We start from the raw sequence: 21,371 nt of genomic DNA, 5'->3' as shown, positions 1-21,371 counted from the left end.
TCACTTCCGGCGGCGCCGCTCCCCGGCCGAGGGGTGGGGCAGGGCGCAAGCGCGGTGGAGCTCCTTCCGCCACGCTGTCGCTGCCGGAACCGGCCGCGTGCGGGGCTGCCCGACCTGTCGCGCCACCCGTTGTCTCCCATTGATGGTTTCTCCCTCCCCCAATTTTTCGTCTTTCACACACCGCCGTTATATCATAAATGTTTTTTTGTTTTCCATTTTCTTTATTACCAATGTAACAAAAAGGTGGGAAGGAAGGAGAGGCAGATAGTGTATTATCTTCGGCCTGTAAATGGGCGGTGCGAAGCAGGGAGCGAGACCTGGGGCAAAGAGAGCGACACGGTCTTTATGGGAACGCTGAGTTCTGATAGCAGGACGTGGGGGGAAGCAGGCCCTGCCGTCTAGAAGGCTGGTTAGGGGCTGTGTTCTCAGGGAGAGGTGGCGTGGTGCAGGCGTGAGCGCAGCTTGTGTGCGGGAGGGGAGGGGGCAGAAAACCAGGTTTCTAAGAAAGGATGCTGAAGAGTGCATAGCATGCCGGTTAGGGTGAAGCAGAGGTTTAACATGGCTGCTCTCTCTCCAGAGCCCTCCACCTGCTCGTTCTTAAGAGCTTCTTGTTGTGACTTGTCTGCAAAGGTCTGCGCAGACCTCAGCCCGCTGACATGGTCCTTGGCTCTTCAAAGTGGATCTCATTCAGCCTACTTCTGGTTTTGTTTCCCGTGCCCTTGACCAGGCACCAACACTACTGTGTTGGTAGCAGTCACGCATAGTTTCATCTTTCTCCGCCTGTCTGGTAAGGAAGGCGCCGCCTCCAGGTGCAGGTGCTGGAGCCGGATCTGTGGGTTTGCAGCCACAGCGGCACCGTGGATGTCAACTTGTCATGGGAAATTTCGCCTGCGCTTCCATAGCGTGGATGCAATTCCAGCAGCATTTGATCTTCTTTGATCGCCCCCAGCCTCCTTGATGATGATACGCCCAGCAAAACCATGGTCCAGATTCCACAAGTACACAGATGAGACACTGCCTCCAAGATACAAGTCTCCGTACTGATCAAGGGCATGGTGGCTTCCACGGAGAGAAAACCGGGCCCCATCTTCAAGAGGAAGGTCATGCTTGGTACTCCACCATAGCTTGCAGAGGTCCCGGTCCCTGTCACTTAAAAGGTAATCCTTTCCCACCGCCTTGTCTTTGGCAATATTCAGTGCCCGGTCAGCAGGATAGGAGATCACACAGACTGGGACCAGGTCCAGCAGGGCGCTGAGAAGTTTCTGGGTTTGCTGCGGAGGCAGACGCCTCATTAGGTCCAGGGCGCAGTCCAGCTGCCGATGACTCGCGGCGGCGTGCCAGCGTCTTTGGCTCTCCTCCCAGCAGCAGAGACCGTCGGTGCTCCCGCTTTTCCCTGTGCAGGGCGTAAACAAGCAGGTCAACGCCGCCTCCTTGCAAGCCGTGGTCCACTGATAAGAACCATTTTCGTGAAATGCACTGCCAGCGACCACGGTTAGTAATGCAGAGGTTTCAAGTGGGCTGCATTGTGCACTCACCACCCAGATCCACTTTCCTTCGGTCTTTTCTGATACTCTCGTCCACTCACTCCCTGAGGGGATCTAAACACCTGCAACAGGCAACCCCAGGGCCACCATTGCTCCCCTGCCACCCGCTTCTCTTAAACTCAGCTGTTTCTTGACCGACTGACCCCTTCCCTCCCCAGGACTGTGGGTGAGGAACTGTTCACTGTCCTCCCCGGGTCATGCTGATGGGCAGGCAGACACTGGTTCAAAATACACTCACTGGTGCTCTTAGATGAATGCATGTAACTCGGGAAATGTTACCTCAAAATTTTCTAAAACATGGCACGGATATCACAGACTGCGGGACAACATGGACTGTTGAGATGAGAAAGTCAAAGGTGATGTGTGTTTTCTGTTAGCCCGTGCCTAGGGATGGTGTTGGAGGTGGCACCCCCTGAGCAGCTATCATGGTGGTGGAGGGCCGGTGGCAGGGACAGGGCAGTGAGGAGACATTCACAGAGGCAGAGGGGACATAAGAGGCTCATGAGCCACATCACCAGACAGGGGCACTGTGTCCAGGTGAAGCCTCAGGGTTCCTAGGCCCCCTAGTCCCCTTCCCTCAAACCCCAGGCTCAAGCCATTGCCTAGCAAGACATGACTGTGATTTACTTCATTCTGGATTAGTATCTTGGGAAGCATTTCTGGGGGAAAGGGGAGGGGTGGCCATCCCATGATGGGGCTGGACACTTTTGCCAAATGGACCAGGTCAGTCCTATGTCCTATAGCAATGACCTCCTGGTCTAGTGGCCTTGGCTCTAGCTTAGGCCACTCCCTGGGGCTGGGGGGCAGGCCGTGTGGCCTCTTTCACTGACCACATCTCTAACTTCACAAAAGATGTGCTGACGAAAGAAACTGAAAAGGGGGAAGAGACACCTGATTCTAAGAGAAAGGATGTTGAAGCCCTGCAAGCGAACTTAAGATCAGAGAACAAGAGACCTAAGACTCTTTGTAGGACTTAGAACAGAAGCGTAAACCATCAGAGCTTCAAATAAGGCAGCAAACGGCTCCTTACCGACATCAACTACAACTGAAAGCCATGGAAACCAGATTCCGAAGCCATAGAAACAGATCATGCTAAAGGATCCGTTGTTGAAGAGGCAGTCAGCGCTCGTAACGACCCCTGCGTCACCTTTGTTGGCTTAGGATATCAATCATCATGCTTAAGCTAGCAAGGGAGCTGGCACGGACTTTTGCTGACCTGATTTCATCAAAACAAAGTAAAAACAGGTTGACGAAATTCTAAGACGTGAGGCTGAAGTTAGCCACTGGAAGCATTTTCGGACTTCCACCGGATGAGAAGCAAACAGTTTGACCACAATGAAATCTGTAAATGGCAAAATACCACTGAGGAACTTCAACAGAATCGAAATAAGGAAATTGATGACCATCAGCTTGAAGCTGCAGTGCTGCAGAATGTTCAACAGAAACTGGCAGAAGTAAATTGTAGGCTCCAAGAAAGAAAAAAGAAGTGATTATGCAAAAAGGCTTGGATAACTAGAAAACCTGTTACAACAGGGTGGTTTGGGAATCTGATCAACCGATGGCTCAAATTCACGATATGTAAAAAAAAAAAAAACTACTCAAGTTCTGCATGTTGAGAAAGAAGAGTCTATCAAGAAGATCAAAGAACTTGAGGGTAGAATTAAAATATATCAATAAAAAGGGCTTCTGCAATAAGTGAGATTTTTAAAACTAGTTTTTTATTGAAATTATTGGGTGGCATTGGTTTATGAAACTAGACAGGTTTCAGGTGTGCAAATCTGCAACGTCTCATCGCTAATATTGCGTTTTGTGTTCACCACCTCAAGTCAAGTTTTCCTCCATCACCACCTTCCCCCCTCTGACCCTCCTATCCCCCCTTCCCTCCTGCAACCCCAACACTGCTGTCTCGTGTTCATAACTTTTTCTTTGCTTCATCCCTTCACCTTTCTCACCCAGCCCCCAGCCCCCACCCCTGACAGCTGTCAGTTGCTCAGTATCTATGAGTCTGTTTCTAGTTTGTTTCTTAGTTTATTTCGTTCATTAGATTCCACTTATAAGTGAAATCATATGGTACTTGTCTTTCAAGAGAGATGTTTTAAGGAGAAAACTAGACCAGAGAAGTAAAAGAATATTTTTATTGAAAAACTTAAAATTCAGGTCTCTGGGAGGAATTTAATAAGGATGCTCAAGCCTTAAGGGAAAAAAAAAAAAAGTTTCAACAAACCGCAGAGGGAAAAGTCCATGAAAAAAGAGTCATCTTGAAAACTAACAAGGGAGAGAACAAGAGCCCAGCTGCCCCTAAGAGAAGCCCTAACCGCTGGACTATCACTAGATGTAGTGAAAGGCAATCTGGAGGAGGAATAAAACATCGTCGTAAGACAACTGAAGCCTGACTTGCGGTGGCACAGTGGGTAGAACATTGACCTGGAACACTGGGGGCTCCAGCTTGAAACCCGGCACGTGCCCGGTCAAGGCACATGCAACAAGCAAGCAACGAACAACTAAAGTGAATCAACTACGAGTTGATACTTCTCACTACCCCCCCCCCCTGCCCCGGCATAAAATCAAGAAATAAAATCTTTTTAAAAACAATAAGAGAATTGAAGATCAAAAGCAGAGTAAGCAGCATCGACTTCAGTCTTTACAAGAGCAGAAACCGGAAGTGGATGATCTCCAATACCAGCAGGAGCCAAAGACTATTAAGCGCATTCAGCTCTTTTTCTGTGAAAGATGAGGAATTTGCGAAATACGATAGAACAAATCAAAACCCAGTTGCCTGAAAAAGAAGAAGAAAAAAACCCCCAACACACTGAAGCAGAACATTTTGATAGTTTTAAAGTAACAAAAGTTTGGAGTCTTAATATAGAAAATGGAAGTGAGAAGCATGGTTTATTTCAGGCCACAACTGGGAGATTGCTTTTCCCCCCACACGGAGTATCAGATCAGTATCTTCAGGGTCAGGGCCTCTCTCACGGCAGCGGCTGAATGGCAGAAGGACATCAGGTTGCAGTCAGGTTTGAAGGAACTCCGTCCCTGCGCCACGGGGCTGCCCGGTGTTTTTCCCGTCTGGACGGCTGCCCTGCTGCGCCGTTTTTCTGTACAGACCACTCCTGGATGTCTTTTGTTTCTAGGCATGTAAAGTGACAGGTTGGTTTTTTTTGTCCCCATCCAGTCACATGCGGTGAGAACTTCAGGTTGTTTGGTCCCACCGGTGACTATCCACTTCCTTTGGGGGGGGGGGTATGTAAATCTCCCAGTGTTGGAGTCCACATCCAGTGAGATTATTTGGTCTATAGCTGGGGTGAGGGCCTCAAGCACCTTGATCACAGGATAAGTCCCTTGTCCTGCTGGTAAGCACCAGGACGACGTAAAGCCCAAGCACACTGGTTAGGGGGCATTGCACTGGGAGAGAAGTTAGAGGTCAACTGTCCCTCCCACATGGTTTTTTTTCCCCATCAGTGCCTGGGCCATGTGCTGCAAGGGATGAGCACCTCGAAATCCTTAGGGGTCAAGAGAGCACATGTCAGCAGCAAGGGAAGCAACAGCACAGGACACGGGCAAGGTCACTCACTCTCTTTGCCTGAACAGCAGTGATTCAGGAGGCGACCACAGAGATCTTCTGAAATCTACCTGGGGTTGTGGCCTTCTCTCTCTCTCTCTCTCTCTCTCTCTTTTTTTTTTCCTGTATTTTTCTGAAGCCGGAAACGGGGAGAGACAGTCAGACAGACTCCCGCATGCGCCCGACCAGGATCCACCCAGCACGCCCACCAGGGGGCGATGCTCTGCCCCTCCGAGGCGGTCGCTCTGTTGTGACCAGAGCCACTCCAGCGCCTGGGGCAGAGGCCAAGGAGCCATCCCCAGCGCCCGGGCCATCTTTGCTCCAATGGAGCCTTGGCTGCGGAAGGGGAAGAGAGAGACAGAGAGGAAGGAGAGGGGGAGGGGTGGAGAAGCAGATGGGCGCTTCTCCTGTGTGCCCTGGCCGGGAATCAAACCCGGGACTTCTGCATGCCAGGCCGACGCTCTACCACTGAGCCAACCGGCCAGGGCTGGCCTTCTCTTTTATTTTCCACAAACAACACAAGGGGTCATCCCCAGGACTCTGCTGGAAATGCGCCTCCCCAGACGGTGTCTGTATGGTGGCCCAACAGCCCGTGATGGTCATCAGGCTAGACATAGTGACCAAAGTGCTACCATGTTTCCCTGAAAAGAAGACAGTGTCTTACATTAATTTTTGCTCCTAAAGATGCACCAGGTCTGATTTTTCAGGGGATGTCTTATTTTTCCATGAACAAGAATTCACATTTATTGTTGAACAAAAAAAATCAACATGGATTCCTATACCGCAGTCCTGTCATCACAAACATCAGCCTAACCAGCCAAACTCTGAATCCCGTCAAGAATTTCTTGTGACTCTGTTTTCATGTACAACAATGTATCCTGTTTCCTCGAAAATAAGACAGTGTCTTATATTAATTTTTGCTCCTAAAGACGCGCCAGGTCTGATTTTCAGGGGAGGTCTTATTTTGGGGAAACCGGGTAGCCCCACACCCACTAAGTGGAACTCAAGCACCCGTCAGTTAAGATGTTGCATGGTCACTGCCCTCAGGTAGGAGCTCGGGAGACCACCCGTCAGACACCGGTCACACCCAATGGCACCTCACTTTGGGAGAAACTAGAAATAAACAGCAGTTCTTGCCTTGTTGGTAAGAATGAGAAACTGGGGCGGGAATTAATGGCAATGCCCATTTGAGATCATAGAGCATGAGCTCAAAGCCCAGGCCGGACAGCAATTGGCAGTTGCACCTCAGAGAATAACTACCGCTTTATGAAAGTAGGTACTCATCAAAGGAGCAGTCAGGTAAAGCTGACCAGGTGTCCTCAGCTGAGGTTAAGCCATTCTGTTTGTGGTGCTACCTCCTCTTCTGTTTCCACTGGTGAGAGAGGAATTCCTACCCTAGACTTATATGGGGATGGCTGAACACAGGACACTGGACAGAGAGGGGACTAACATAGTTTACTAGTCATGTATACTCCCAGCCCAGAGGAGGACACCACACACTAAGCAGGGCCGTGTGGGGGTTGCACTTGGGAACGGAGTGAACCAGCAGGAGTGACAGGGGGCAAACTTTGTAGTGAGAAGACAATGGGGTGAGCCGTGGTTCCCTGAGGAAGGTGTATTGGGCTTGATGGACTAATTCTGTGAGCTGATAGGGAACTGCAGCCTGGTACTTGGCAATCAGCAAGTGCTGCGTGTGGTCCCTGTAATAAGAATAGTTGTTCAGTTAGGAGACCTCTATCTCTGAAAGGAGTGAGAGTAGGGAGCTTCCTGTTAGGCCATTCGAGGCACCCTTGATTTTGCCAGATGTCATGACAGTTCTTAATAGTGAACATTTCAGGCTTTATACCACAGGAAGTTATTTTAAAATTTTCTTTCTAGAACTAATAATTGAATTTAACAATGTCACAAGATATAGAATAAATATATAAGTCACTTGAATTTTTATATACTGGCAGTGAACATATAACCCCCCCCCACAATTTCAATCACTGATAAAAACAAAATTTTAGTGTAAATCTAACAAAATATGTCCAGACGTGTTTGCTGAAAACTATACAACACCAATAATAATAAAAAATCAAAGATCTAAATAAATAGAGAGGTATACTATGTTAATGGATTGGAAAATGCAACATAGTCAAGATGTCGATTCTCCCCAAATTGATATAGGGATTTAACGCAATTCTTATCAAAAACCAGTAAGATATTCTTGTAGAGATACACAATGTTATTCCAAAATTTGTATGGAAAGACAAAGGAATTAAAACAGCTAGAAAATTTTGGAAAAGAATAATAAGGTGGCAGCAATCAGTCCACCTGATTTCAAAACTTACAGAGCAACAGAAATCAAACTGTATAGTATTTGCAGAGGGATAGACACACAGATGAGTAGAACAGAACAAAGAACCCAGACATAATCCTAACAAATAGGCACACCTCATTGTTGACAAAGGTGTAAAAGCAATTCAATGGAGGAAAGGTAGACTTTCCGACATGGTATAGTTACTTAGAGCTTGTGAGGAAGTCAAAGGCTGAAAACTTGGAAAATGGGACCACCAGAGAAGGAAGAGAATGATTTGACTGAGGTACTAGTAGGTGCTGGTGGGGGGTGAGTTTAGTGTGAGCTCAGCTCAGGTTGAAAGCTGCCAGCTCCCGATGACCTGTTTCTTCCATCTTTCTGAATTCAGCTGTTTCTAACTGCCCAGCTCCACAGGCTCAATGATTTTCCCATCAGCTCCCACACTCCAAACTCGGGTCACCCCTAAGTGAGCATACAGTGCTGAAGACTCTGTTAGCTTTGCCATTAGCATGTTTCTCGGGCTGTATGAGGTAGCAAGATGGCTCTCAGTAGCTCCAAAGATACAGCCTCCCAGGTTTAAGTGCAGCAGAAAAGAAAGCTCTTCCAGGCCCTGGCTGGTGGCTCAGTGGCTAGAGCATCGGCCTGGCATATGGATGTCCCGGTTTCAATTCCCTGTCAGGGCACACAGAAGTGACCATCTGTTTTTCCCTCCCCCCTCTCCCCATTTTCTCCCTCTTCCCCTCCCACAGCCAGTGGCTCAATTGTTTCAATTGTGACCCCAGGTGCTGAGGATAGCTTTGTTGGCATGCATCAGCCTCAGGCACTAAAAATAGCTCGATACTTGACTATTGGTCCCAGATGGGGTTGCCAGGTGGATCCCAATGGAGCTCATGTGGGAGTCTGCCTCACTATCTCCCCTCTTCTCACCTAAGAAAATAATAAAATTTAAAAAAAGGAAGAAAACTCTTCCAGTCACATCAACTCCTATTTAACTCCTGGGATTCGTGTCTATTGGATCAATCTAGTCACCAGCAACACCACCACCACTCACACACACACACACACACACACACACACCCTAAAATGTAGCTAGGGTGATTTTGTGTGTGATTGGCCAGGTCTTGGTATCAGATAGGGAACTTTACCTGATCCATGTAGGCTGAAAGGGGAGTGTAGTTCTCCATAATAAACTCCAGCTGTTGTTATAGAAGAAAGAAGTACAAGACAGCTGAAGCAACAAATAAATCTCCATCCACTCTAACCTCTTGGGAAGAAATTTCACAGCTAATGCACAGATTTTGCTCCCAATATTAATGTTCACAGCAGTTTTAAACCCCAGTTTCTCTTTTCTTGACTTTGTCAGAGAATGCAGATTAATTGTTAGTGACTTTTCTCTGGCTAGGACATTGTTCACAACTACTCAATCGTCTCCTATTTGGAAGCATCATACAACCGTAGATCACAAAGCTTGCCATTTCCAGACTCAACTCCTGTGTCATAAAGTTCCAGTCCCTTGGCCAGGAGCTTATGTGCTAGGAGCTAGCCTTGCCTGCGGGAAGCCTTTGGGGGTGGCCCTCCGTGAAACACTGACCAAAGCCCTCGGAATCACCATCTTTTTTTCTGAATTGAGGGCTCAACAAAGAATATTCTTTGTTCACCAAACACTGCAAGTGTATCAGAGTATCTGCCACCTTCTTCCAATCCGCCTCATCCTCACCATTCACATCGATGGTAACCACAACTTACTCTACTTGCTGTGGACAGTGATTACATCCGTGGAGTGGGTGCACTGCCGAACTAGGAGACTGTATTTGTTCAACGGTTTACATTACCGTCTTCACAGAGGATCATTCAAAGAAGGTGGCACGCGTCACCTCATCACCCCGCCCCTTGGCAGAACTTTCTAGCTTCAGCTTGCCGTTGTTTCTACTTTGGGTGTTAATGAGGTCTTGTCCTTCCATTGAATACTATGCAGCACTTGATATCTGACATTGTCCCAGACATGGGTACTGGGTTTCTGTTGTTGTTTATTTGGCATGTGTGTGTGTGTGCGTGTCTGGGTGTGCAATCCAAGGTTCTTAAAATTTGAGTGTATCTGCCCCCTGATCCTGACAGATAATAAAATGCAAAATGCAAACACACTTCTTTAAAAAACACTTTGTAATAAATCCAGTACAAAGTATAAGTAATGAACATCTTGAATATGCAAAATAACAAAACAAACACATGTGAATCCCTCTCCCCCAATTTGAGAAATTATTGGGGTGTCTGTGTATTTCTTCCCCATTCCCTTTCTTTGTCCTCCAATTGTCCTACCCTCCTCACTTGCTAATGGTCACAAATACTCTGATTCATGGCCCCTCCATTCCTTCACTTTCCTGTATAGTACTTTTTTTTTTATTATATAGGCATTCTCTAAACAAGATTAATTTTGCTTGATTTGAACTTTATATAAATGTTACTTTTCCTTCATTTGGTGATTATTATGTTTCTGAAATTCAGCCATTGATGCTTGTAACTGGCAGCTCTAGTTCACTCATTTAAAAATTTTTTTTTAATTTATTTTATTTTTTGTATTTTTCTGAAGCTGGAAACGGGGAGAGACAGTCAGACAGACTCCCGCATGCGCCCTACCGGGGATCCACCCGGCACGCCCACCAGGGGCGACGCTCTGCCCACCAGGGGGCGTCGCTCTGCCGCGACCAGAGCCACTTTAGTGCCTGGGGCAGAGGCCAAGGAGCCATCCCCAGCACCCGGGCCATCTTTTGCTCCAATGGAGCCTTGGCTGCGGGAGGGGAAGAGAGAGACAGAGAGGAAGGAGGGGGTGGGGGGTGGAGAAGCAAATGGGCGCTTCTCCTATGTGCCCTGGCCGGGAATCGAACCCTGGTCCCCCTCACACCAGGCCGACGCTCTACCGCTGAGCAAACCGGCCAGGGCCTAGTTCACTCATTTTGATTGCTGCATAATTTTCTATTGTATCAGTTTTTCACCCATTCCTTCCTTTATGACACATCAAAGGCCATTAGGTGTTCAGAGCACAGCTCCTATCAATACATAGCGCAGAAGGAAATCAATACGTATTTGTTTTGTAGAATGATACTGAGCCCCGAATGACTGTCACAATGACACTTTTTTTCTCCTGCTGGATCCTCTGCCCTTCGCCCCAACGCTAGGTTCCTGCCCTGCGTTAATGACAGTCATAAACTATTGTGACCAGCGTAAAGAAACCCAGTGGCATCCCAACGCCCCGAAGACTACAATTCCCAGAAAGCATAGCGATACCATCTTGTGTCCATTTCAGTTTACTTCCCTCCCCCGCCTCCGCAAACTTCCGGGCTGTGTGGGCGGGACCAAAAGGAGTTGTGCAATGAACACCTCCGCAGGCTGAGAGGCCGGGCCGCGGCCCAATGGGCGTCTGTCAGAGGCTCCCATCGGCGCGAAGGTTGCTGGGACAGCGGTCGTGGGCGGCCTCTCCGAGCCGCTCCAGCTGAGCGGGGCGGAGCCCAGCCCCCTCTTCTCCTGCTTTTCCAGGGCGGGTCGCTTGTTCCCCCCGGCGGCTGCGGACCCAGCTTCCATGTCCCGGGTGGCCGCAGCTCCCCGGAACCTCCCACGCCCATGGCCACTAGCCTGAGGAAGCCACCTTTCAACTCCTGTTCTTCCTCGACCGAAACGGACGACGAGGGCGTGCGCGGCACCTGCGAAGATGCGTCCATGTGCAAGAGGTGTGTGTGCCTGCGGGGCGCGGGGTCGAGGTCCCCCCGGGGCCGCGTCGGGGGCCCACGCGTGCGTGCCATCAGGCGCTCGCCCACCAGCTCCCGCGGCCCGCGCCGCCCACCTGCGACTTGCACCGAGCCGGGGTTCGTTTCCATCCCTCAGACTTGGATCTCCCTTCTGCGGTGTGCCAGGCACGGCGCCAGCCCGGGGCCCGGGGCCCGCAGGCCCGGAGGACGGCGCTGCGCGGGGCGCGCGTGGTCTGGGCCTCTCTGGGGTCTTGCTGGAAAGACAGACGTGCAGCACGTGACTGGCTACACTCTTGATGGGTTCGGGTAGGCGCAGAGTTGCAAACTCTCCCTCTTTTATAGGTTGCATTCCATTGGAGAAGGGGATGTGTCTCGATCCCCATGGTGCACCTTGAAGCTCATGCCAATCAAGGGAGGCGGGTGGTGGAAGTGAGGTGTCGGTGACCACATCGTATATGGGTGTGCAGAGCCGGTACTTGGCAGAGCCCTTGCCTGTCTACGACAGGAGTCCACGCTAGGAGGGTGAAGTGGGTGGGATGCGTTGTGGGCACAGGTGCCTGTCACGCACCCGAAATCATAGAATGGAAAGCGGCAGACTTGAGTGTACTCCGTTCGTTCATTCAGCAAAAATGACGGAGGGCTTGCTTTGTGCCAGGACCTTCCTTTGCGCGGCGCGGTAGGGCTTCGGTGATTGGGAACACCTGATGGGCGAGGCTGGCACGGCGCCTGTCGTGTACGGGCGAGTTGGAAAAGAGACAGTAGGCACCTAATTCCCGGTGAAATTTATCATCCCAGTTTTGGGCTGGGCGCTGAGAGATCCAGCGTTCCATTAGAGTTTGTCATTTAGGCAGCGATGTTCAAATTGAGAACAAAAGGCTAAAATAAAAATTTTAAAAATTGTGTAGGACGGTGTTCAGGCAGAGCAGGGAAAGAGTGCAGGTGGTTAGAGGGACGGAACCAGGGCCCCGGCTGCCGGGGCCAGGGAGGGATTGTCGGGTGGGGAGGACGGAAGTTGGGGATTTAAGGCTGGCACGTGTTGAAGGTTCTCGGAGACTACAGGTGCGGACCCTGGGCTCCAGGGCCAGAACGCCGTGCTGGCCTGGGCTCTGCCGTTGAGCAGCTCGTGTCAGAACGTGGGCAAGTTCCTAAACCAGTCTGTGGTCTCAGGTGTCCGTCTGGTGGGGAAGATAGAATAATATCTGCTTGGTATGTGATGGTAAAGGTTGCATCCTGTTGAACATTAGTGAAGCACTCGGAGTGGTGTCTGCATGCAGCATGTGTTAGCGGTGGTGGATGGAGTAAATAAACACAAGCAGACGTATTGAAGGGCTGGAGGCAGCCCCTGGGGAGATTTGTGAACTTGAGTGACTGTCATTCAGCTGCATTTCTTCTGCAGCGTTCTGTCGCTCTTGACGATGTCTGTGGCACTGTGGAATCAGAAATAACTTTCCTCCTACGGACTGATGTTTGTAAAGAGACTGCAGTGCCATCTAAATTATGAGAGAGACACAAAATACTTTCCTGTAGCATGTTAGAATTAGGTTTACCAAATATTTATTGATCATATCAGTTTACTTACTGTTTATTGGAAATTTTTTTTTTGCATGCCTGCTTACTTTAAAAAAAAATAAATGAGCTTTAAAATGGTTCAGACACAAAGAAAAGTACAGAGACCTAGTGGAACTAGAACTTGGCTTTCCTCGACTCTCCCTTGGATAGTTTTTGATTATTCCAGCTCTTCTCTGCCTCCGTTTCCAGGGCCCTCTGTGTCACGGCCGTCTGGACACGGTAGGGCTTTGGTTTGGACCCACAGAGGGTTTAAGGCGGTCGGTCCTGTGCAGCCTGAACTGCGCAGCGGCGTCGCCTGCGGGGCGTTCTAACAGACAGGTGCTGGGGACCTGTGACACTGGACCCACTGAACCAGAAGCGTCTGGGCTGGTTCCCAGGCTCTGAAGACCAGACGTGTTGGCCACGTGGATGCGTTTCATCAATGGTTCTCTGCGCTCTTCTCTTCAGCCCGCGGAGTCCCTTATATGCGCTGTGCCCTCAGCGTAGTTCCCCGAGGACCTCCCTGGTCTCCCTTCAGACACTTCCTCTAGGGCCTAGGCTGTCGGCTCTCAGCTGAGCTTAGAGTTCTCAGCCAGTCGCTGAGCAGTTCTCTTGGCCGAGGCTTTATCCCCCTCGCCCTCCTCCAAACCCTGGCTGAGCCAGACTCTTCTCTTCCACCCGAATACTGGTGGCAGGAATCGCGCAGCAGGGAGGCCTGGCACTGCCCTGAATTCATGGCAGCCAACCTCACATGCCCTTCACAGAGAATGACCATTCTTGTATGACTCTCTGGTCAGCTCCTTTTCCTCCTCTCCGGAATACTTAATTCAGACATTTTCCACTTTCCTCAAACTTCCCTCTCACCCCTCGCTCCCCTTATTCTCAGGGTAACATCAGTGAAGTTGTGGGTGTGGCCAAACAGAGAAAATGGCAGTTGTTGGCTGGGAAGTCACTAACTTCAGCCAAGAAACATAACGACCCCGTCCTGTAACAGTTGTCCCGGTCCTTCCCGCAGGGACCAGTGGAAACGCACCTGTGGTCAAACAGGTTAGGTCAGTTACTCATTGTAGTGAGGTAGTGAGGGAGCACGGGGTCACGGGGGACCCATGGGGCCTGTCAGGGACAGGGCATTAGAGCTCACAGGAGCCGGACTGGGGTTGGATGCCTCTGGGGAGGCTTCCGGGAAGTGGAGGTTTGCTCTGGCCTGGGTGCCGGCAGGAGGAGGGGCAGTCCTGTCATCGGGTACTCTGGTCAGTCTTTGCTGGAAGGAGGTGTGGTCACATGAGACCAACACGAACTCAGGAAGGAGCCACAGTCCCTCATGTCAGCAGGTAGACAGGTGTCCCGTACCTTGTGGGCTGCGTGAAGACCTTGCTTCTGTCCTCTGAGACGAAATTGCGGAGCAGTGTTGCTTTGTCTTACGTGCTCACGGTTGCTGCGACCTTGTGTTGATATTCCGAGAGGCACTGTCCACCAGGAGAGCAGCGTGGCTGTCTGAGGGCCGGGCGAGCCTGTGGGGTCCGTCACCATCCACCAGGAGAGCAGCGTGGCTGTCCGAGGGCCGGGCGAGCCTGTGGGGTCCGTCACCATCCGCCAGGAGAGCGGCGTGGCTGTCCGAGGGCCGGGCGAGCCTGTGGGGTCCGTCACCGTCCACCAGGAGAGCAGCGTGGCTGTCCGAGGGCCGGGCGAGCCTGTGGGGTCCGTCACCGTCCACCAGGAGAGCAGCGTGGCGCTCCGAGGGCCGGGCGAGCCTGTGGGGTCCAATGCCGTCCACCAGGAGAGCAGCGTGGCTGTCCGAGGGCCGGGCGAGCCTGTGGGGTCCGTCACCGTCCACCAGGAGAGCGGCGTGGCTGTCCGAGGGCCGGGCGAGCCTGTGGGGTCCGTCACCGTCCGCCAGGAGAGCGGCGTGGCTGTCCGAGGGCCGGGCGAGCCTGTGGGGTCCGTCACCGTCCACCAGGAGAGCAGCGTGGCGCTCCGAGGGCCGGGCGAGCCTGTGGGGTCCATCACCGTCCACTAGGAGAGCAGCGTGGCTGTCCGAGGGCCGGGCGAGCCTGTGGGGTCCGGCGCCGTCCACCAGGAGAGCAGCGTGGCTCTCCGAGGGCCGGGCGAGCCTGTGGGATCCAGCACCGTCCACCAGGAGAGCAGCGTGGCTCTCCGAGGGCCGGGCGAGCCCGTGGGGTCCGGGTGCTCCTCTGTTTCCAGAGTGGGGCAGGTGTGTCTTCAGAAGACAGAGAGGTGTTTGCAGAAGGAAACGACAGGAGCGGAATGGTGGAGCGAGTGAAGCGCAGGGGTGGACCAGGGCACTGGACCCTGGCTGGGCCTGGGTGGAGGACAGGGTTGTGTGTGGGGGGGTGGATACTGAAACAGGGGAGGTACTGAGGGCTGTTAGTGGAGAGCTGACCCCGCTGGTTCCGGTTAGGACGGTCCCCAGCAGGCACGCGCAGCTGTTCCGGTTCCCCTCCCGGGCTGCAGCCCTTGCTCGGTCTCCTGGCCCACCTGGTCTATTGCATGTGTCCTGGTGTGCCGGGTTACTCCCAGCGCCTGGTCTGGCCCCTCCCTCATCCCGGTGCGAATGCTGTGACTAGGGTGACGTTTCAGAACCATATATCTTATCCTGTCACTTGTTATAATACTTAGAACCTTTTGGTTGACCGTCAGACACCAGGTGGAAGTGGGCACAGCTTTGCTCACCAGGCCACACCTGTCACCATCCGGCCGGGCCACCTGGGAGGTTCACGCCCACGGCACCCCGGAGTGTCTCCATCCGGGCGTCTCAGAAGGATCTCAGATTCATTGTTTCCAAAACTGCTCCAGATCGTCTTCCCACTGTCTCTGTGCCACCCCTCCCGCAGCCCAGTGACTGGTGCCATGTTTCGTTAGGCTCGCGGGGGACATGGGTAGGGTGGTCCGGAAGCCAACCTGCCACTGACCCCCGCCCCCCATGCCATCGGTCACCCAGACTGGACTGGTATCTGCTGGCCGGGCCTGGAGTCGGCTTCCTTCTCTTCACCTCGTTTCTGCCATCTCCGTCTGAGCGCGGGCAGTCTGCGGTCTGAGATTGGGCACTAGTCTGCCCGCTGAGCTCCCCCACTCACCCAGCCGCCCCCAAAGCCCACGTCTCACACTGAAGGGACAGTTTTTAAAAGGCACGCTTGACCACGCCACTCCCTGGTGTCACGGCCTCTTGTTGCTGTTAGGAGACCAGGTTCCTTATTCCTTACGGGGGCCTGCGTGGCCCTGCTCACCCTGACCTGCTCCAGCCTCCTGCCACCCCACCCCTCCCCCACCCTGCCCTCCCCCTCCCCTCTCCCACCCCCCCACGCCCCCCCTTCCCACCAGCCTTTCTGTTCTTCAGGTGTGTCCTGCTGCCCCTCCCTCAGGGCTCCCAGCATGCTGCTCCTCTGCCCAGAATGCTTTCCCCCACCCTCCTTTGCCTGATTAGCTCCAGGTCTCTCAGAATGATACATTCATTCAGCATTATTTTATTTATTTATTTCTATTTATTTTTTATTCAGTGAGAGGAGGGGAGGCAGAGACACAGACTCCCACATGCACCCTGACCAGGATCCACCAAGCAATCCAATGCTCTGCCCATCTGGGGCCTTGCTCTGTTGCTCAGTAACTGAGCTCTTCTTAGCACCTGAGGAGGAGGCCATGGAGCCATCCTCAACACCTGGGGCCAACTCGCTCCAATCCAGCCATGGCTGCGAGAGGAGAAGAGAGAGAGAGAAGGGAGATATGGAGGGGTGGAGAAGCAGATGGTCGCTTTTCCTGTGTGCCCTGACCAGGAATCAAACCCAGGACATCCACATGCCAGGCCAATGCTCTACCACTGAGCCAAGCAGCCAGGGCCAGCGTAATATCTATACATGCATATGCATTACACACACACACATAAACATATTATACTACTCCATTTCATTCGTGGGTCGTAACCTCGCGTTCCTCTTGGGCTCTGGCCCTTCTCTGCCTTTTCACCGCCGTCTCCCCAGCGCCTGGCACTGAGCGGAGACTCCGTAACTGCTGCCTGGCTGCCTCAGAGCTGGAAGGTCGACTGCTAGCACAGAGTTGAGAGGAACGGAGACTGTCCCTGGCTGTCCACCAGGGCGGCCATAGCCCCCCAAGGAGTGCGTGGAGGGAGGCCGGCCAGTGAGCTTTCCAGCAGTTGCTTCGCAGTGGAGTCGGTGCCGTCTCCGTGGGGCCGGTGTAGCTGTGGCTGGACACTGGTGGAAGCGTCCTTGCCCTGGTGTGGGGGTTGACGAGGTCATTTCCAAGGTCCCTTCCAACCCTCCAACTTCTCATCCTGAGGCTGCCCTTCTTCCTTCAGCGCAGCATGGTGTTGGCCACTAGAGGGCGCTAGACGAATGCTCTGAAATCTTCATCCAACCTGGTGAGAAAACTTACTTCCTCCAACACAGACCTGAAACGGAACTTCACAGAAATCTGATCCCTCACTGTGTACAGTGCACCCTGGTGTTTTCTGTTTTACTCTATTCTACTTCATTTTCTTTTAACTTTACTATTTTTTTCTATTTTCTAAATCTTCAAAAAATACTGAATTTCTTGGGGTGACATTGATTAGTAGAATTGTCCAGGTTTCAGGCATGCAGTTCTACAGCCCAGTATCTGTATATTGTACTGTGTGTGCACCCGGGTCAGGCCTCCCTCCATCGCTGCTCCCTCCTCACCCTCTTCTGTTCTCCCACAACCCTTCCCTCTGGTAATCCCCACATGTCGTCTGTGTCTGTGAGGTTTGTTTTCTTTGCTTCATCCTTTCTCCTGTCTCACCCGGCCCCAAGGCCCGCCCTCTCTGGCAGCTGTCAGTCTGTTCTGACTCTTTCAGTCTCTTTCTATTTTGATTTTTAGTTTATTCTTTTCATTAGATTTCATATATAAGTGAAATCAGACGGTACTTGTCTTTCGCTGTCTGGTTTATTTCACTTAAGCATAATGCTCTCCAGGTCCATCCGTGCTGTTGCGAAGGTTAAGATTTCCTTTTTGACGGCCGAGTGGTTATTCCATGGTGTAAACGGGGCACAGCTGTTGTGTCCACTCGTCCACTGAGGGGCGCTTGGGCGCTTCTGCCGAGTGGTTATTCCATGGTGTTAACGGGGCACAGCTGTGTCCACTCGTCCACTGAGGGGCGCTTGGGCTGCTTCCGCCGAGTGGTTATTCCATGGTGTGAACAGGGCACAGCTGTTGTATCCACTCATCCACTGAGGGGCACTCGGGCGCTTCCGCCGAGTGGTTATTCCATGGTGTGAACGGGGCACAGCTGTTGTGTCCACTCGTCCACTGAGGGGCGCTTGGGCTGCTTCCGCCGAGTGGTTATTCCATGGTGTGAACGGGGTACAGCTGTGTCCACTCGTCCACTGAGGGGCGCTTGGGCTGCTTCCGCCGAGTGGTTATTCCATGGTGTGAACAGGGCACAGCTGTTGTGTCCACTCGTCCACTGAGGGGCACTCGGGCGCTTCCGCCGAGTGGTTATTCCATGGTGTGAACGGGGCACAGCTGTTGTGTCCACTCGTCCACTGAGGGGCGCTTGGGCTGCTTCCACCGAGTGGTTATTCCATGGTGTGAACGGGGCACAGCTGTTGTGTCCACTCGTCCACTGAGGGGCGCTTGGGCGCTTCCGTATCTTGGCTGTTGTCAATAATGCTGCAGAGAACACAGGGGTGCATGTAGTCTTTCAAATGAGCGATTCAGGTTTCTTTGGATACATTCCCAGAAGAAGCATTGCTGGGACATGAGGCAGTTCCATTTTTAATTTCTTGAGAAAACTCCACACTGCTTCCCACAGTGGCTGCACCAGTCCGCATTCCCACCAGCCGTGCACGAGGGTCCCTTTTCTCCACACCCTCGCCAGCCCTTGATGTTTGTTGATTTATCGATGAGCACCATTCTGACAGGTGTGAGGTGACATCTCATCGTGGTTTTAATTTGCATTTCTCTAATGAATAGTGACGTTGAACATCTTTTCATATGTCCATTGGCCGTCTGTATGTCTTTCTTGCAGAAGTGTCTGTGCAGGTACTTTGCCCATTTTTTAATTGGATTGTGTTTTTGGTGTTGAGTTGTATGAGTCTTTTATAAATTTTGCATATTTAACCCCTTATCAAATGTATAATTTGTGAATTTGTTCTCCCATCTTTTCATTTGTTGGTTTCCTTTGCTGGGCAAACCATTTTTTGAATAGACTATGTTTATTGTATATTCTTTGTCAAATATTAATCGACCATGAAAGCATGGGTTTATTCCTGGGTTCTCTGTTCTGGTCCATTGATCTCTGTGTCTGTTTTCACAACAACACCATGCAGCTTTGACCACTGTGGCTTGTAGCGTCGTTTGCTCTCCGGTAGTGTGATTCCTCCAACTCTGTTCTCCTTTCTCAACATTGCTGTTATCATTCAGGTGTTTTGTGGTTCCATACAGGTTTTTGGAATATTTGTTCTAGTTCTGTGAAATACATCGTTGGTGTCTTGATGGGAATTGAATCCCTACCTTGCTTTGGGTCCCGTGGACATTGTTTTCAGAACTGGCACCCAGTGCAGTCAGAGCTGCGGTGAACCTGGTCAGGAGATAGAGAGAAAAGAGGTGGTCTCTGCTCTGTGAGCTCAGGACCTGTCTGGGGGGCACCTCACCACACACATATACACACTTGCACACACACACTCACACACACACACACTCACTCGCGCACACATTCACACACACGCACACAAACGCACACGCACACAAACGCACACAACACACACGCGTGCGCACACATACGCACACACCCACATGCGCACAAACGCGCACACTCACACATTCTCGCACACTTACACACACACACACAGAGCCTGCCTGGAAGACCCCTCCCCCCAACAGTCAGGTCACCTCTCAGGTGGCGTGGAAGTGAGTGCCTTGTAAGGTATGAGGGTACTTTCTGCCAGGAGCAGCAGGGGCGTGGCCCCAGGTGGCTTGTGGTGAAGACATTTGTTCTCGCACGGAACGTCCTCAGAGAGGCCGCGCAGGCTGCAGGCCCACGGCGCGTGTCCTGGCCTTGGCGATCCAGGCTCCTCTGGACGGGGCAGTGGTCCTCGGCCGGTTCTGCCCACGGTTGCCGGGAGACTTCCAGGGTGATGCAGGCTTCCGCTTCCAGACTCGGCACACTGACACCGTCACTCCCTGTGGTGTAGACGGGCAGAGAGGGTTTAGGCCACCGTAGTGTTTCCCAGGTCGTAGAGGTCTGTTTATTCTCCCCCCACCACCACCACCTTAAGGACATGAGATGACCGAGTCAGTTCAAAAACTTAGGTCATTGTCAGTGACGCTCAGCAAATATTTCCGAATAACCTTTCCTCTTGGCAGAGAAGTCTTTGGTGGAGTTGAGTTATCTGACTCAGCTTTGGCCAGTGAGCGGGCTGGGTGAATACGTTGTTGCGAGCCCCGTGCACGTGAAGGTGGAGTGAGGGTCCTGGCCGCGTGGGGTTCCGGGGAAGGATGGGCGGTGTGAGGGAAGGCAGAGGTGGGAAGTGGCCACCATGGACACGTGGTGGGCGGGCTGTGGGCGGGGATGTAGAGACAGCCGGAGAGTCAGTCTGAGTGTGGAACGGGGCAGTGAGCGTGCATGCCGGGCGAGTCAGTCTGAGTGTGGAACGGGGCAGTGAGCGTGCGTGCCGGGCGAGTCCGTCTGAGTGTGGAACGGGGCAGTAAGCGTGCGTGCCAGGCGAGTGAGTCTGAGTGTGGAACGGGGCAGTGAGCGTGCATCTATCTGTTGGCCTTTTGAGGCCAGTGCTTCCCTCCACCCTCTTGACCTGGTTCCTGGGAAGGTGGCCGGGAAGCTTGGCCTGAGTGTGCACAGACCTCTGCTCACAGCCTCCTCTCTGTGCTCTCAGGTTTGCCGTGAGCGTTGGCTACTGGGACGACCCATACATCCAGCACCTTGTGAGACTGTCTAAAGAGAGGAAGGCCCCAGAGATCAACAGAGGCAAGTGACGCCTTCCCCGACATCCCCTCGTCAGCTTAGTGGCCCGAGGTCCGCGGGGCTCGTTCTCGGAGTCCTGGCCTGCTCTCTCGTCGCAGACGAAGTGCGCCTTTTCCAGCGGCCTCACCAGCACAGTGGACTAGGAAGCGTATTATCTTTAAAACAGTTCTTTTTAAAAGAAAAAATTTTTATAATGAAAAAGGTCAAACCATACCAAAGTACAGCAGAATAAGATGTGGACCAGTTTTAAAATGATCAAATCTTGGTCATCAGTGTGTGAAACTTTTTCATCTTTGTCATTGATACTTAGGAACGGTATCTTAGAACAGTTTTATTTTTTTATTCCTCTTACGAGTAAGGTTGACGATCATTTCATATGTTGAAAAGCCATTTATATATATATAAAAGGTCTACCGGAAAGTTCTGTCCATTTTTGGAATAAAACAAAATACAAATTTTTCTTACCATCAATAAACTTTATTAAATAATATAATTGCCATTATTATTAATGATTTCTTGCCAGCGTGAGGGCAATTTGTATATCCCATTTTTGAAAAATGTTTTATCTTTTGATGCGAAAAATTGAACCAGTGCTTGTTTGATATCTTCTTCATTTTTGAATTTTTTGCCCTTCAAAAAATTTTGTAAGGACAAAAACAAGTGATAATCGGAGGGTGCTAAGTCCGGGGAATATGGTGGATGTGACAGACGT

General features: G+C 51.6%; 1 protein-coding gene and 1 pseudogene across 1 annotated transcript in view; one reads left to right on the top strand and one right to left on the bottom strand.

Moving 5' to 3' along the window:
* Positions 1-553: 553 nt before the first annotated feature.
* Positions 554-10,978, bottom strand: LOC136335750 (F-actin-capping protein subunit beta-like; annotated as a pseudogene).
* Positions 10,860-21,371, top strand: part of LCMT1 (leucine carboxyl methyltransferase 1) — a 36,175-nt gene continuing 25,663 nt past the window's right edge. The window contains exons 1-2 of the mRNA XM_066275811.1: positions 10,860-11,124; positions 20,571-20,662. Of these exons, the coding sequence (XP_066131908.1) occupies positions 11,018-11,124; positions 20,571-20,662 (199 nt within the window). The 5' untranslated portion in view covers positions 10,860-11,017. The remainder of the gene's footprint in view (positions 11,125-20,570; positions 20,663-21,371) is intronic.

The sequence above is a fragment of the Saccopteryx bilineata genome, chromosome 4, assembly GCF_036850765.1.
Source record: "Saccopteryx bilineata isolate mSacBil1 chromosome 4, mSacBil1_pri_phased_curated, whole genome shotgun sequence".
In the NCBI taxonomy this organism is placed as follows: domain Eukaryota; kingdom Metazoa; phylum Chordata; class Mammalia; order Chiroptera; family Emballonuridae; genus Saccopteryx; species Saccopteryx bilineata.
This window is presented reverse-complemented; position numbering and strand designations above follow the sequence as displayed.